This window comes from Asterias rubens, chromosome 19 (assembly GCF_902459465.1).
Source record: "Asterias rubens chromosome 19, eAstRub1.3, whole genome shotgun sequence".
NCBI lineage: Eukaryota > Metazoa > Echinodermata > Asteroidea > Forcipulatida > Asteriidae > Asterias > Asterias rubens.
Genome location: NC_047080.1, coordinates 8,594,398 through 8,611,939, shown reverse-complemented (window position 1 = coordinate 8,611,939; position 17,542 = coordinate 8,594,398). Strand labels below are relative to the sequence as shown.

Below are 17,542 nucleotides of genomic sequence, written 5' to 3'. Positions count from 1 at the left end.
AGGCGTATTATAAGAGAGATTGGCTGTTGCCAGCTTGGCATTTATATCCCCTCGTGGGAGTTTACCGAGTTACCTTGTTGGGAAGATCACTAAACAAACAAAACATGGCTTTAGTTCACCCCAGGCTTGGGCTCCACTCTGAAAACTGTGTTGCCATGCGATCAACTATTTTTTTTTAAGGAAATAGAAACTGGTTGCGAGCGACGGGTTGGTAGGATTGCACTTGACGTCATTGACCACCATCTTTGATGACTAACAATGGAACCGTGTACGCGTTGCACACGACTCTCAGCCAATGTGTGACGTTTCATCAACAATGGCAGCCAATGCAAGGGGCCTATAAGGGGGGGGGGGGTTCTGTGAGATTTCAAATAATAGCCAAGGATAGACTACTTTTTGTTGTCCTTTTTTCCATTTGTTTATTTCACTTAAACATTAAAGGCATTGGACACTATTGGTAACTACGCAAAATAATTGTTGACATAAAAACTTACTTGGTATAAAGAGCAATGGCTCCCTCTGAAGTAAAGTATTTTTTTGAGAAAATCAAAATTTCTAACTCAAATACAAAAAGACTTCAGGCCATAAGCCCTTTTCAGGCATCTAAAAGCACACAAATGTGTAACAAGAGTGTTTTTTCTTTCATAACTCTCATGCAGCAGATTTCACGAAATGCTAGGATTAATCCTATCTAGAGTTAGGACGATGGGGTTGGTTCAATGCGTCCTAACGTCAATGGATACAGAACTTAACTCGTCCTTAGACCTAAGATTAATCCTAAGTTGAGAAGAGTTTTTCATAACTCTCATGCAGCCGATTTCACATCGATTTCACATAAGATTAATCCTAAGTTAGGTAGAGTTTGGTGAAATTGACGGCTGCAACTTTGATGATCAATTGAGTAAAAAAAAATCACAAATGTGTTATCTTATGCATATCTTGGGATACACCAAGTGAGAATGACAGGTATCAAAGGTGTCCGGGGCCTGTAAGTATTCAACCAAATGATCCAATGGGATCAACACGTACCAATGATGAATTTATTCACCTTTGTTGCACTGGGAAGAAATTTGTACATTTACTACCTACATGTAGTATACTCCTTAATGAAAATACATTTTCTGCACCTATATCAACATACTTAAATTCACAAAGTTTAGTTAAAATGTACAGCCAAAAATCAACTTGCTTATTTTTGACTTCATATATTTGTAAATCTGCTTCTTACAGTTTTTCTTCTGTCCCAAATTTTGAGCAATTTGCATATTTTCATGGTTTTCAGAATTTCACAATATGTGCTGCAATATTTTATGAAATTTTAATGTTACCGTCTAATGCAGGTATACGTTTTATTCATAGCTTACATGTGATAAGATGCCAAACAGTACTTTGTTATGTTTACAATCATGCAAGATTTTCGTTTTGAAAAACAAAAATTATTATGAAGACAATAAAAGTTACGATTCGTTCAACACATTAAGATGTATGGGTGGTTATTTCATAATGAATACTGGAAAAAATACCCAATCTTTTTTCTTCCTTGATTTCCCTTAAGTTTTGTTTCTAAATCCCTTTACCACTTGAACATTATGTTTATGTTTCCAGATTCAATCAATCAATCAATCAGAGGGAATTTATATAAAATCGTAATAATTACAACATTTATAGAGCGCTAAATATGGATGTTTCTAAGCGCTATAACCAGATTGACAAAACAGATGGGTTTTAAGTTGAGATTTGAAAGTGTCCAATGAAGGAGCTGCTTGAATGTGGGTGGGTAGCTTGTTCCAAAGTGTTGGAGCTATGACTGAAAAGGCCCGATCGCCATAGCGTGTCATGGTGCGGGGTCCCGGGGAAAGCCGGAAATGAGCTATTGAAGAAGAGCGAAGGTGAAGAAGACTGAAGGGCTATGAGGTCTTGGAGATATACCGGAGCCAAATTATGAAAAGCTTTATACACAGGAAGAAGAATTTTGAAGTGGATGCGTTGGTGAATTGGAAGCCAATGAAGAGAGCGAATGATGGGAATATATAGCACCAAAAATCACCAAAGTTGGTCAAAGGCGCACAAGACCGTTGGATGAAATTAATTTTGATACACTTGTTGGAATAGAAAACATTTGAGGAGTTTCTTAAAAATGTGAATAATGTTAGCATCCTTGATGTGGTTAGGGAGAGTGCTCCATTGTTTTGGTCCAAAACAGGAGAGTGAGCGATCTGCAAATGACACAGCACGGGTTCTGGGCACGATAAACTGATAGGAAGATTTGGAAGATTCTGGAAAACATGCCTTGTCCCTTTCCGAGGGTTATAACTCTCCTCGACGAAGGAACTCTTTTCAGTCTTTATCATAGCAACTTTATTTTTTTCCTTCAAACTGCTGCTTCATGGACGTCCTCTTTTTTGAGGGATAAATATTTTGTGTTTCCATTGATCACGTTGCCATTGTTCCATTCAACGACCCCGCCCATGGTTGTTCCATAAAGGGTGTGTACTTCTGCCGCCTCCCTGCGATGTTCCACCAAGGCGGGGCCCCAAGAATCTGCAGGAGATGTGATTGCACGCAAGCGCTGCAATAAAAAGAACATTGTCATCAATATAATGGATGGAAATTTGGATCGGAGATATAGACACTGCTCTAGATGCAAAGGTCGTGGGTTCGAATCCTACCTGTGGTATATGCCTGCATTGGTGTTTGTGGGTAAAACATCCACAAGGAGAAAGACAGGCACTGTTTTTGGAGACCCATTGATTTCATTGGAGAAGGGTGCAGTGAGGTAAGCTTTCTATGTGCTTTGGTTGATGTTTATCAGCTGCAATGTTTGGTCGTCTGCATGCACGGTGTGTGCACAGTTGTGTTTGTATTACTATGTACATGTACTTGCTTGTAACTTTGTTTATACATATTTACATGTAAGTAGGATTTGACTATGAATCTCCATGTAAAATGGATGCAAGGTTGAAGGTGCTTTTGGAAGGGGATTGACCAAGGCTTTTTCGGCGTAATTTACGAGCCTCGAAGCGTGACGGCAGTTCTTCAGGCTAGTTCAATTCCCACTCTAGTCAAGTTTTTTCCACTTACCTCCATAAAATTCCCTTTGTTCCTGATGAACTCAAAGATTGCATGTGCAGGAATTCCCAGGAGTGTACTGATCATTATCATCCAGCCAATGGCCCTAGCCCAGAGCGGGTACTCCCCGTTGTACTCTGGCTCGGTCCAGCTTATCCAGTTCATGATGAGGACACTCTAAATCCAGGTATAATTGTGGAGAGAGACAAATATTTTTCAAGGGGACATTAACCTTTCGATTTGTTTTGACGGATTGTTTTAATCCTATATGAATGTAGATATATACCATTAAACTTCATTTCAAAAAGTGTTAGCATCTTTAAGAAATTGCAAAAAAATCGGTTATTCCCCGGGGTATGCCCATTTGCCCTGGCAGACCAGGGTAAAGCGTACATGTGTGAAAAGGGGCAACCCTGGGGCATAAAGAAGTGTGAAAAGGGCTTAAAGGGAAGGTACAAGTTTGGTAATTACTCAAAACAAATATTAACTTAAAAACTGACTTGGTAACTAGCATTGGAGAGCTGTTGATAGTATAAAACATTGTGGGAAACGACTCCCTCTGAAGTAACATAGTTTCTGAGAAATAGTGTACCAATAGTGTACCTTCCCTTTAACATTCTGTAAACAAACGGGGAATGGAAGGGAAGTGAACCTACCCCCATCAACATTGGTGTCAAGACGGCCCAGTTAAACGGCCACCACATGAAGAACCAGGAGTCCACAAACTTGTTACCAAGCATAGTTCGGATGTCATTCTTGAATCTTCTGACACCATACAGCCAGCTGAGTCCACCACAGAGAAGGAAAGCGAACAGCACCATGGCGAAATTAGCGCCGTAGTTATCCAGGAGTGACATCCAGTAGGGTCCAGCCTGGGTCAGATGTCATAGTGCGGGTAAACGGTAAGCATGTGTAATATACTTAGCAGTAAAGTAGCACTTAACACACTACAATGAACCCTTATAATTCTGTTTGATGTCATAGTGTGGTTTAACGGTTAGCACATTATGTAATATGCTTAGCAGTAAAGTAGCACTAAACACAATACAATAAACCCTTATAATTCTGTTTGATGTCATAGTGTGGTTAAACAGTTAGCACATATGTAATATGCTTAGCAGTAAGGTAGCACTAAACATTCCATTTGGAAGTCCAACCTTAGGCCTATGTCTATTGACATTTTTCTCAATTAACAATTAATAACTTGTAACTACTGACTGATTGAGAAAGCAAAAACAAAACTGCCAATACCATAAAACTAGTAGTTTTGTGTAAATACTGTAATCAAAACTTCCTTGTGTCAACTTTCAAAGGTGCCTTTTGGTTGTGTTGCTGGGGCTGTTATGCATCAAAGAGAGTAATAAAAAAACTAAATGAGATGGTACAGAGAAAATCCACCCAAAGCATCAAGCATCTCCGACATTCAAGGTACCTTTTATTTATTTATACCGAATGTTAGCTCAGGGCCCAATTTCATAGAGCTGCTTAAGCACAAAAAACTACACGTCGTCGGTGTAAGGATAAAAAAAATATATATATATTCTGAAGCCTCTGATGCAAAACTAACATGCGGTACTTGCTGCATGCTATTCACATAGGATTGGAGCTGCGAGGCCAGTTCGAGAGTATAGTGGTAAGGCATGTGCTCTAGCAATACAAAGGTCACGGGTTCAAATCCCACTGATAGATTTTGTTTTCACAGTACTCTGGAAAGTACCGTGTATTGACCCAATTCACCTGACGTCATCATCAGAATAATCTTGGATGCACGTATTTTGGTGGTCAATGTCAACGTGTGTTATTCAGTGAAGTGCGCATTTTAGGCGACGCAGCGTTTACACGTAAACCTATAGACCATCAACATGGTGAGCGCGGCATCAGTCGCCGCGCGTGCAAGGGTCAATACAGTGCTTAATACACTAACACAACGGTGTAAGGGTAACAAATTATATTCTTTATCCCTGCTGCAAAACTAACATCGTCCTTTGGATCCCGTTGGTTCTGTATGTTGTGTAACGCATGTAAAAGAACCCAGTGAACTTATCCGGTTTCACTGGCTGCATATTGTGCCACAGTACCTTGTAAACCATTACATGGTGCTGCGTAAGAGGAGTACACCTCATAATTCAAACGAAGGCCCACATACCTTGCTGAAAATACTGTTAAAGCGCCACTGAGTGACGGATATGCACACTTTATAAAAAGCCACTATTATTATTATTTATTATGTACTAAATTACCTGTGTAATACAAGTTAAACTGCACAGAAGTAGTACCAGGCATATTCCAGTATTGACCCAAACTCGTCTGTGCGGTGGGAAGATATTAGGAAACTCATCTATGAGTCCCGTTGACATTTTCTCAATAGAAACAAACTGCGGGTGAAACAATAAAAATTGAAGTTACATGCTGTTGTCAAAATGTATAATGGTCAAGTAATAAACCACTAGGGAAACTGACTGCCAACATAAAAACAATAACTAGTTCTTTGAATAGCGAATTTTACAATAACCACCTTAAAGCTTCAAGGGAAGGTACACGTTTGGGAATTGTCGAAGACCAGTCTTCTCACTTGGTATATCCCATCATAAGCATAAAATAACAATCGGTCATCGAATTTCGAATTTCCGAGAAAATGATGAAAGAAAAAACACCCTTGTTGGATGAATTTGTGTGCTTTCAGATAGGAATAAAAGAAATTACCTCTTTCTCAAAAACTACGTTACTTCAGAGGGAGTTGTTTCCCACAATGTTTTATACTATCAAAAGCTCTCCAATGCTCGTTACCTAGTCAGTTTTTAAGTTATTATTTGTTTTGAGTGATTACCAAACGAGTACTTTCGCTTTAATGTGTAACTAGTTTGTATGCCTTCAATTATTTCAGTCTATTCTTGCATTGTTCTTTCTCATGGATACGTACATGTATGTACAATGTATGTACACACATTCAGGGGGCCGTCATCCTACAAGCTTACTTTTAGGAGACCTCCTCCACTTAATGTAATCTATTAAGTATTTTTCTCCTTTACCATTATATTTTGCCATCATAAATTTGTAGGTTGACTCTTCAAAACAGCTAATCTCTGAACTTGCTTTTCTCAAAATGTCATTTTGTGCTTTCCTCGGTTTTTGACAAAGTTATATAGATTTTCCAATGAAAATATTTGGCAAACTTTTGACTACCTGACTGTCGACACCTAAGGTGATGAGCATAAAGAAGAACAGCACTGACCACACAGGAGCAGCAGGCATCCTAGCTACTGCTTCTGGGTAGGCTATAAATGCAAGACCAAAACCTGAAAGAAATCCCAAATTACAAAAAGGATAATAATAATAAATTTAAAAAAATGTTTTACCCATACACACCGATGTGTGTTAGCACTGTTTACTCAGAAACTTCCCAAGCTCTGTTAAAATAAAATCACAGGCATATTACTTGGGTGGGATTCGAACCCACAACCTTTGCAATTCTAGAGCAGTGTCTTACCAACTATAGACCACAGATATTGCCCGGTAGCTAGAGGCAGTTTGAGTCCTATATTTTAGCAGTGGGTACTGCAACAATTGTGTAAAGCGTTATATAAGTACTAGTTGCTATTATTATTATTTATCCATCTGTCTTATAAATTACATCATGCAAAGAATAACAAAAGCAGAAACAGCAAAAACTCAACTTTGTAAATTCGTAAAACAATAAAGTTAAGTTTAATGCTCAAAATACTTGGAACATTTTTTCCATGGATTATTTCCCCCTGAAATGCAGTCATATTCAAGAAAACTCAGAAGCTGATTTTGGTTTTTACAACCAGGGCCCAGTTTCATAGAGCTGCTTAGCACAAAAATTTGCTACAATTCCTGCAGTCTTGTGGATTTTCTCCCCAAATTCGAGCTCTAACTGGAGACAAAATTAAGAGGAAGTCATGGCCGAGTGGTTATGACCATCAAATTCAATCTTGGGTGTTTAAGTCATCGACGCGTGGGTTTGAATCCCGTTCATTACATGTGTGTCCTAAAGCAAGATACTTTACTGTAATTGATTTTCTTTACCATGGGGTATAAATGGGTACCTGCGAAGGTTGAGGTTGATATTGTGTTTGGAAAAACCTTCTGAGTGCACGGCAGCTCGGACTGTATACTCCTCAGGGAGCTGAGAAAGATTAAATGAATGTAATTTGCCCAATGACTAGGGCACTAATGTAAGCATAATGATACAGTAATTGTAAAATGTGGTACATAAAAACTAGTTATTATGATTAGTTATTAGTAAGAAAGATTGCTAGCACTCAGTTGACAGCTGTCAAAAACACATCTGATAACTAGATCTGCAATTTATTACCTTGTCGTACGACATCATCAACCTCAACACCCTGCAAGTCTGCCATGTATCCAAGAATAGCGAAGATGGCAAATCCGGCCAGGAGGCTTGTGAATGAGTTTAGAAGAGTGACAATCATGGTATCCCTGAAATTATGAAAAACATGACATTATTTGGAGATAAAAATACTTTTAGAAATCTTGACTAATAACTGTAATAAGTCTCAATCAATAGAAGGAAATTTGCATCAGGGATAAAGAATATTAATTTTTGTTTTTACCCATATACACCGATGTGTGTTAGCACTGTATACTCAGTACTTTCCCGAGTTCTTTGAAAAAACACTTTAGGCATATTACTCGGGTGGGATTCAAATCCACGACCTTTGCAATTCTAGAGCAGTGTCTTACCAACTAGACCACCGGGTAGCTAGAGGCAGTTCGAGTCCTAAACCTCAATTATTTGTAACTAAATGTGCTCCGTTTTAGTTGATCGGAAAAAAAACTGAAATCTCAGCAAATATGTAATACACAACCATTGTTGGTGTATTATTTTGATTTATTCTTGATTGTGATAAAGAATTTGCTCAATTTTGACGATTTGACTATTTGCTCATACTCTTTGTGCTATCCTAGATTAGGCCTCAAAATCCAAGAGACTGCAGGACTTGTAGCTCAGAATCTTTACTGTACCAGGAGTTTATTAACAAGACCAGAATCAAAGAATGAGAAGAGACTAGAATCAAAATGAGAACACGTTTTTTCATCTTAAACTGTTTCATTTCAGCAAGACACTGTGAGAAGATTTATCATTTGATACTCAAAATAATTGAAAGATATTTGTGTGACTCAAACTCATCATTAATGAACTTCTCATTTTATTGAGACAAAGATGTTGAAAGGCAAAAAAAGAAGACCACCACACTTGTCCTGTCTTGAGCTCGACACTGAAAAAAAGGTGACCTTTGGTGAGTGGTCCAGAGTAAAATTTGAGCCATGTTGATCGATAGATTTCAAAGTAAAAGCTAACCTGAAAGTGTTGTTGTGGAACTTGTTGTAGGATGCCAGGGTGTGTAATCCTCCTAAGCCGACGCTTAACGAGTAGAAAATCTGTACCACAGCATCAAGCCACACCTAAAAGGAGAGAGAGAATTTATAAAGTTTTTTAGTTGTAAAAATTAACTCCTGACGATGACTAGAGCAAGCTAGTCGAAATGTTGAGACCTATTCAGAACTGACTCCGCGGCAGTACAGTTAATTACGATCCTATAAGCCAAAGTAGTAGTCCAGTCTATTTTCTATACCATCCGCCCTGGTAATAGTTAAAAAGCAGGACAATTCTTTTCAGAACTGAGAAGTCTCCCGAACCTCCGATTATCTACTCCGCGGCAGTAGAATAAAGCAAGACAGTTCCCTAAGAACAACTCTACCTGGCAAGTAGATACACACATGGTGTTACCGCAAACCAAATATAATATAAGAAGTAACTATATATAGTAAACTTGCAGGTACAACCATTGTGTGAAATCTCTGTATGTGTGTTGGCTCTTAAAGGCAGTGGACACTATTGGTAATTACTCAAAATAATTGTTAGCATAAAACCTTACTTGGTAATGAGTAATGGGGAGTGGTTGGTAGTATAAAACATTGTGAGAAACGCTCCCTCTGGTGTGGCGTAGTTTTTGAGAAAGAAGTTATTTTCCATGAATTTGATTTTGAGACCTCAAGTTTAGAATTTGAGGTCTCGAAATCAAGCATCTGAAAGCACACAACTTGTCCACATGTCTAACAGATAAAAGGAAGAAAAAGCACTTACCTTTGGTTTGCCAAGGAATTCCCAACGAGGAGTAATGAAGAATGAAATGCCTTTTTCAGAGCCAGGCAACATTAGTCCTCGAATAAGCAAAATGATCAGGACAACATAGGGGAAGGTAGCTGTGAAGTAAACAATCTGCAGGAATGGAAGGGATGTAATACAAATCTGAAGCAAATTTTCAAAACAAGAGTTTTGCCTGAAAAACTGTCATCTATGTCAACTTCAAAACTGTTATTACCATCTTTCAAAAACCCATTATTTACCTTTTAAAGCCATTGGACACTTTCGGTACAGAAAAAAAAGTGCAGAGAATTACAAATAATTTACAGGGTTTACAGAAGGTAATGGTGAAAGACTTCTCTTGAAATAGTATTCGATGGAATGCTTTACTTTTTTATAAAACAATATCAATTCTCGATAGAATTACGGATTTATTTTAAACACATGTCATGACACAGCGAAACGTGCGGAAACGAGTGGGTTTTCTCGTTATTTTATATATAAGTTGTGATACACGAAGTGTGGGACTTGGACAATGCTGTTTACCGAAAATTGATACTTGGAGGTGTAAATTACACCTTAAAGGGAAGGCACACTATTGGTAATTGTCAAAGACCAGTGTTCTCACTTGGTGTATCCCATCATTCGCATAAAATAACAATCCTGTGAAAATTTGGGCTCAATCAGTTATCAAAGTTGCGAGAAAATGAATTTGTTTGCTTTCAGATAGGAATTAAAGACTTCTAGCTAGAAGTCTGTTATTATTTGAGTGAGAAATTATCTCTTTCTCAAAAACTACTTTTACTTCAGAGGGAGTTGTTTCCAACAATATTTTATACTATCAAATGCTCTCCAATGCTCGTCAGTTTTTAAGTTAATATTTGTTTTGAGTAACTGCCAAACGTGTACCTTCCCTTTATAAGGTAAGATTGTTTTTAAAACTTTGAAATGGAAAAAATACCCTAATTTTATACAGAAATGATCTTATTATAAGAAACCAAAATGTTTGTGTGGAATCTTTTGTGCGCATGTGATTCGCCTGCAGATTATTTTCTTTGTATATTCAGCTGAATTCCTTCACGTTGAATAATATTTGAATGGGTCAACCATGCGTATATTCAACAAAGGAGAACAAGCTTTAGTCTGGTTAGGATAACTGACAGAGACTGATTTATGGCTCAATGTATAACACATCCTTTTTTCAATACAGCCCCTTGCATACAGACAGAAATGGGGACTCTTAGGTCACACAGCTATCGTCCAATTATTTCTTGCCTCTTTTGGCCTCAGTGAAGGCACTTTTTGGCCTCAGTGATGCAGCCTTTTTACCTCCAGTGAGGGCACTTTTTTGGTGAGGGTGCTTTTTGACCTCATCTCTTTGGCTTTAGTTGAATAGGGCACTTTTTGGGCCTCAGTGAGGGCACTTGTATGGCCGAATGGAGGGTTCTTTTTGGCCTTAGGGCACTTTTTGGCCTTAGTTAGGGCACTTTTTGGCCTGAGTGATGGCACTTTTTGGCCTGAGTGTGGGCCTTTTTTGGCCTGAGTGAGGGCACTTTTTACCTCAATGACGACACTTTTCCATCAGTGAGGGCACTTTTTGGCCTCAGTGAGGGCACTTTTTCGAGAGTGTGACGTCATAAACAAGGAAACTATTGCAGTGAATGATAGCGTAATACCTAACTAACTACCTTGCCTGCTGTTTTAATTCCCTTTATGAGACACATGAATACAACAAAGTAGGAAGCGAAGAGACATATCAGTAGTTGCCATACAATTTCACCAGTTTCATTCATCGTATCGGTCTCTTGTATAACAGCTCGTCTGTATCAAACCAAAGAAAAACGTATTCACAAATCACAAATTATTGTTTATCTCATAAGTTTGTGCATAATGGGGACCCTTAATTTTTCTCCTAAAGCCTGAAAGCCACTTCAAGGCGAGGGCTACACTTTAACTATCGACCCTTATAAACTGTAACCTGGGGCACATTGCCACCTACATGTACTCCTGAGTCTGAAACAGGATTACCCCTCCACAGTCTGTAAGGATGTAGGCAAGGGTATCATCTACTAGGAGCCACTTGGAAGAGCAGAATGCACTACATGTACCTTCCTAACTTTTTACGAAGCAATTCAAGGGCACAAGTGTCATGATCGGGATTCGAACCAACACTCTGCTGCTGAGCACCAGAGCTTGGGTTCAGTGAACAAGAACTCTCAACCACAACACGCCACGCATTGAAAATCAAATTTGCATACAGGAATGCGACAATGCCAGTCCTAGGTCCAATTTCATAGAGCTGCTTAAGCACAAATAAGTAGCTAAGCGCCGAATAATTATGCTTACTAGAATAAGGTTATAACCAGCCAAAGTACCATGTCACATGTACAATTCATGACCGGTATCCTGCTCACTATTGCTTAGCATGGATTTTTAAGCAGATTTTTACTGCTTAAGCAGCTCTATGAAAGTGGACCCTGCTCCTTCGATATGTAACTTACATCCAATACTCTTCACTTGGCGTCTTACGCATTGCCTTGAAAGGATCAGTGTAGTTAGCGAGGCTGAAGTTCCCTAAGCCATCCGTTGTAACGTTGAGGTCCATCAGGTCAGGTTGTGTGAGATTCATTATGGGAATACATTCATTGTTTGTGGTGATGATACCTCCTGCTTTTAGACAATCTCCAACAATGTCACTGTGAGGGAAAGAGAGAAACTGTTAACTTTCCCCCAACCATAAATGAACCTAAGCAGGATTTGAAACTTTGCATGGTGGAAATACGATATAGAAAGGTTTGCGGTAACACCATGTAATAACAATCTCTCAATGAGTTGGGGTGGTTCTGAAAAGAACCGTTGGTTTTCAACGCGACGTTTTGATCAGTATGCTCTGATCGTCTTTTTTTTGTTCTTCCAAATTCTCCAGAAGACGATCAGAGCATACTGATCGAAACGTCGAGTTGAAAACCAACGGCTCTTTTCAGAACCGCCCCAACTCATTTGAGATAGTCATTACATGGTGTTACCGCAAACCTTTCTATATCATAAATCAACCCAAAAATACAATACAATACAATACTATTCAAATGTTGTTGTATACAGCTTTGAACTTATGACTTTGTACAATGTGCAACATTTCTGTGTGTGTATTGTGCTATAATGTATTATGTGGATATATTTATTTTGTGCGCTCTTGCAAGCAAACTTATTTTTTTTATTTGGGGGGAAGGTACAATTTGTTAATCACTCTTAAAATTAATGGCAAAGAAAACTTACTTGGTTAGCAGTACTTAACAGCTTTCGATAGTATAAAGCATTTTGAGAATCATTTTGAGAGTCACTTTGAAGGTAGGTGTTGGAAAAAAAAATTTTTATCCACCAGCTTTAAATTTCCGAAACTATACACCTGTTCAGATAACTAAAGGTGTCGTGGGAGTGTCGTGGCCCGAGCGGTTAAGAGCACCGAATTCAAACTCTGGTGTTTCTGATCAGCAGAGTATGGGTTTAAATCCTCAGCCGTGACACTTGTGTCCTTAAGCAAGACACATAACCATTGCTTCGTCCTTCGTATGGGACGTAAAGCCGTTGGTCCCATGTGTTGTGTAAACGCATGTAAAAGAACCCAGTGTACTTCTCGGAAAGAGAAAGGGTTCGCCCCGGTGTTCCTGGCTGGATTGGCAGCATATTGCGCCACAGCACCTTGTAAACCATTAAATGGTGCTTAAGGATTAGGTCTTATATCTCAAAATTCGCCCCACTCCTGCCAGTAATAATACCTGGCACTTTGTATCCATTGGCAAAAGGCGCGTTATAAATACGGTTATTATTATTATTATTATTTAGGTGTACTTTCCCTTTAAGCATCAGATACCCATTGTTTGGAGTTCAATTGTTTTTTAACACCTGAAAGTTCTTCTACAATACATTAAGTTTGTGAGATCATTGTTTCAATGATCATCTACTTTGATTAAAATCCTTTGTGTGGACCATATCACTTCATTAGACACGCTATAATATTGCCTAAAATCATCTTTGTTGAACCATCCAAGGAAAGTCTAACTATCAATTGAATGACATGATACCCAATGGGTTTTTGTTCTTTCAGTTCTGGGGAGGAAGTAAAATATGTGTGATCACCTGCACATGAGAGAGTTCCAGACTTGCCCACATCCCACCCAAGGTAGCAGTGTGGTGAAGGAAACAAAGAAGTAATAGAAGGTGTAGGTGATGACAACACCATAACTGATTGTAAGGTAGAAGTTCACGAGAAACTGCCCATAGCTCAATCCTGATTGTTATAGAAGAACAAAAAACAGAGCAAGTTAACACAGGTTTGTCAACAATGTTAATAACTACACATCAGACTAGTTAGGCTCCAAGAGAGGTTTGTAGTAGCCCCATGACAATATTTTCTCTTTTTTTAGTATGTGTTAGCCTATTGGTTTTGAACAGTTTTAAGGTTAAAGGCAGTGGACACTATTGGTAATTGTCAAAGACTAGCCTTCACAGTTGGTGTATCTCAACAAATGCATAAAATAACAAACCTGTGAAAAATTCAGCTCAATCGGTCATCGAACTTGCGAGACAATAATAAAAGAAAAAAAACACCCTTGTAACACGAAGTTGTGTGCGTTTAGATGGTTGATTTAAAGACCTCAAGTTCTAAACTTGAGGTCTTGAAATCAAATTCGTGGAAAATTACTTCTTTCTCGAAAACTATGGCACTTCAGAGGGAGCCGTTTCTCACAATGTTTTATACCATCAACCTCTCTCCATTACTCGTCACCAAGAAAGGTTTTATGCTCATAATTATTTTGAGTAATTACCAATAGTGTCCGCTGCCTTTAAGGACCCAACGTTTTGATCAGTATTCTCTTGTCATACATAATTATGCAGCATCCAGCAACAGAGTCCACCGTACTTCTGAAGACGATCAGATCGAGCCTCGTGCCAATCGTACTAGGTTTTTTTTTTTTTTTTTTTTTAGAACCAACACTACACAAAAAGGAACATGCACTTGGTAGGCCTACTACCACAAAAAAATTATACAGACTAAAGCAGCGGACTGGTCTGTGATGAAAAAACCTCCAGTGGGTAAACGCTCTTCCCCTGGCTACTAAACTTTTAACTATACCCGTAAAAGTCAAGGGAATTGGATTTAAACTTAATTCATATGCAGGGTAATTAGAATCTGCTTAGTCAGTTGCTAACTGGTATTGAGTGAAAAACGGTTGTGTTAAGCTTGCAAACCTTTCATGATGGGCAGAGCTCGCCAACAAGTCAGCATCCCCAAACTGCAGTACTGGCCAAAGTTCATCTCCAGGAAGAACAGGGGCATGCCAGCAAAAGCCAAACTCAGGAAGTAGGGGACGAGAAAAGCACCTGGTAAATAATATAAATTTAAAAAAACAGTATTGTATGGCAATACTAAAATCTGAAACATATATTTAGAGGCAAGCATACAACGTTTTGGCATAAGTAAGTTGTGGGGCATCTGTTCACTACTTCGCACAAGTCTGATAACGCCCGAATGTTCACATGTATGATCAAACACTGTCAAGCGGCATGAGGTTACTGTTTGGGCCATAGGTTTTTTTTCCAGGGAACACTCGGAAAACAAAAATGGTTCATACAGAAATAATCCCAGATTAATCTGGTCGAGTATATAAACATTTCGTATCCAATCACGCTGGGATTAAAGAATTGAAGCCCCTCATTTCTTAGAAGGCATACAGACAAAAGTTTGTCACTAATCACGCATAGATTTTACCAGTAGCTTCAGACCCACATTTCTTTGTACAGAATTAATCTTAGGCCGTGTCCGAAACGACGACTTCGGCTACAGCAGCTACGTCTAGATCGGCGCGTCTACCAGTGTTAAAGAATTGGCAGACGCGCGCGATCTAGCCGTAGCAGTAGCTGAAGTCGCCGTTTTGGACACGGCCTTAGAGAAGTCTGAGCGGCTTTCATTTTGTTTTTCACCGATCACGCTAAGATTTTACCGGCAGAATTCAGAAGCATCACATGATTTCTTAGGCCTACAGAATTAATCTTAGAGAAATCTTAGCGGCTTTCATTTTGTTTTTCACCGATCACGCCCAGATTTTACCAGCAGCTTCAGAAGCCCCACATTTCTTACAGAATTAATTTGAGAGAAATCTGCGGTTAAAAACATTTCGTTTCCGATCACGCTGGGATTTTACCAGCATATGCAGCTTCAAAAGCCCAACATTTCTAAGTACAGAATTATTCTCGGAGGACTCTGAGCGGTTATAAATTTGTTTCGTCTCCGATCAATTTAAAGGCATTGGGACACCATGGTAATTGTCAAAGACCAGTAGGCCTATTCTCACTTGGTGCATTTCAACATATTGCATAAAATAACAAATCTGTGAACATTTTGGACTCAATTGGTCATCGAAGTTGCAAGAGAATAACGGAAGAGAAAAACACCTTTGCTGCATGTGGGCTTTCAAATGCCTGAAAAGGGGGTTCCGAGACTAATGTCTTTTAATATTAATTTGAGCGAGAAATTTTTAGAAAAACTACTTTACTTTAGAGGGAGCCGTTCTCACAATGTTTAACACTATTCACTCTCTCCATTGCTCGTTACCAGGTAAGTTTGTGTGCCATAACAATTATTTGGAGTATCTACCAATACTTTCCAGTTCCTATTGTGCTATAATTGAACGTTATTGCTCAGCAAGTAGTGTGACGTAACTTACCGCCCCCATTTCTGTAGCAAAGGTACGGGAACCGCCATACGTTGCCCAAACCAACAGCCACGCCCAAACAGGACAAGATGAAATCAAACGGATGCGACCAATTTCCCCGTATCTGGTTTTCGTCCCCTTCGAACCTTATATTTGGGTCTTTAGCAGGACGTTTGCCTCCATCTAGCTCTCCGGGTGCTCCTTGTTTTGTGGGAGACATCATATACTATTCGAGACTTCTACTAGCTAGGCCCTACTATAAAGTTATACGTGATGCAAATGTTAGGGCCCACTTGGCAGATTGTGTAGTAAGCCTACTTTAGAAGGCCCCTGTTCAATATACCAGTGTAAGCAATCCTGGGGAAAATCTCTTTTCACATGTATTATTAAAAAGCAACCATTGGCGACCCCAATCCTCAATGGGACACAAAGGCACTCGGGTCACGACCGTCACAGTTCTAACCATAGAGTGTTCAAACCAAAGAGTGTTCTAACCACGTTCTGATATTGTGTCCCCCACCCTCCAAAAGGTGGGGGGGACATGTCCCCCTGTACCCCCCCCCCCCCCCCTGATTGACGCCCATGGGCTCGGTCTATTGTTGGGGGAGAGTTAGCTTCTGTGTCCACGACCAAGGCCCTCACAAAGAAAGCAAACGTGTTTTCCCGAGGTATGGTGGGGGATGACATGAGTTCGTTGTTTGGTTTGGGTATAGGCCCCTACAGATGACCTAATCCTAAGGATATCGAATGGGTCCCTTATTGATATCCAAACCAACTTTCTGTGGAAGGGTTTTCTCTGACTTAAGCCGGATTGGATCGTTGTTTCATAAGTAGTTTTTAAGCGGTATTTGGGAAAGACCATGGAGAATTTATTCCTCCATGGAAATACTAAGTCCATTTGGGACATTAAACAAAAAGAGCCAAATGACATCTGGCAATGCTTGTCTATAATACAAGTCATGAGATAATCACTAATAGCAATCACACAGTCTTCCGGATAGTGTAGAGATTATCGTTTGTGTCTTGAGATGTCAACGGACCGGTCTTTGTTGTAAAACGCAAGCAGGAAAACGATCTTACCCTGGTCAGTCAAACTTTATAAAGTGTTTTATAATAAAGTAGTTTAACTCTTAAACCCTTTTCGCTGGTTTTCATGTTGTGTGCATTGTACCGGGGGGGGGGGGGGGTGTGCTTACACTGCAAAATATATATTTTTATATCATTATTTATTTTCCATTAATACCCGGGACAGTTTATCCAGATTGGTCGAGGGGGCATCAATTGGTCGTATTTAAACGTGCGAGAAGTATTCAAAATAGGCGTGGCGCGCCACGGAGGTTTCTCCCACGGCGGAGGCAGATTGAAGCTAGCTCCATCGGGGGGGGGGGGGGGGGCACACAGAATCTCGTCTACTCTTTTGTATACCCTAAATAAATAAAAACATTGATCTGTTTCGTCTTCCTCTCGTAATCAGTACCAAAGTTCTAACAATTAATCACATGATAAGATATTTTTGCAGTGTTTGAATTTGTTCTCATACTAGAAACAGTTTTCCCTTGCCATCCAAGCAGACGACGGCAAAAAGGAAAACCATTGCCGCTCGCGAGCACGGACTGGTATAGCGACCTCT

At 39.4% G+C, this 17,542-nt stretch overlaps 1 protein-coding gene across 1 annotated transcript; it reads right to left on the bottom strand.

Annotated features, from left to right (window-relative positions):
• Positions 1 to 1,737: 1,737 nt before the first annotated feature.
• LOC117303431 (sodium- and chloride-dependent neutral and basic amino acid transporter B(0+)-like) lies at positions 1,738 to 16,177 on the bottom strand. The gene is made up of 13 exons (XM_033787624.1): positions 15,925 to 16,177; positions 14,450 to 14,581; positions 13,337 to 13,487; positions 11,701 to 11,895; positions 10,888 to 11,020; positions 9,200 to 9,334; positions 8,414 to 8,517; positions 7,406 to 7,530; positions 6,253 to 6,365; positions 5,310 to 5,444; positions 3,726 to 3,941; positions 3,082 to 3,246; positions 1,738 to 2,569 (listed from the first exon to the last, which is right to left on the bottom strand). The coding sequence occupies exons 1-13, from the start codon at positions 16,133 to 16,135 to the stop codon at positions 2,372 to 2,374; spliced, it is 2,013 nt and encodes a 670-aa protein (XP_033643515.1). The 5' UTR covers positions 16,136 to 16,177; the 3' UTR covers positions 1,738 to 2,371.
• Between the last annotated feature and the right edge of the window lie 1,365 nt (positions 16,178 to 17,542).

Coding starts and splice junctions, on each gene's coding strand:
- LOC117303431 (XM_033787624.1), bottom strand. CDS start 16,135: ATGATGTCTCCCACAAAACAAGGAGCACCCGGAGAGCTAGATGGAGGC. Junction 8,518..9,199: donor AATTCCTTGGCAAACCAAAG/GTAAGTGCTTTT, acceptor CTCTCCTTTTAG/GTGTGGCTTGATGCTGTGGT. Junction 5,445..6,252: donor CCTTAGGTGTCGACAGTCAG/GTAGTCAAAAGT, acceptor TTTCACCCGCAG/TTTGTTTCTATTGAGAAAAT.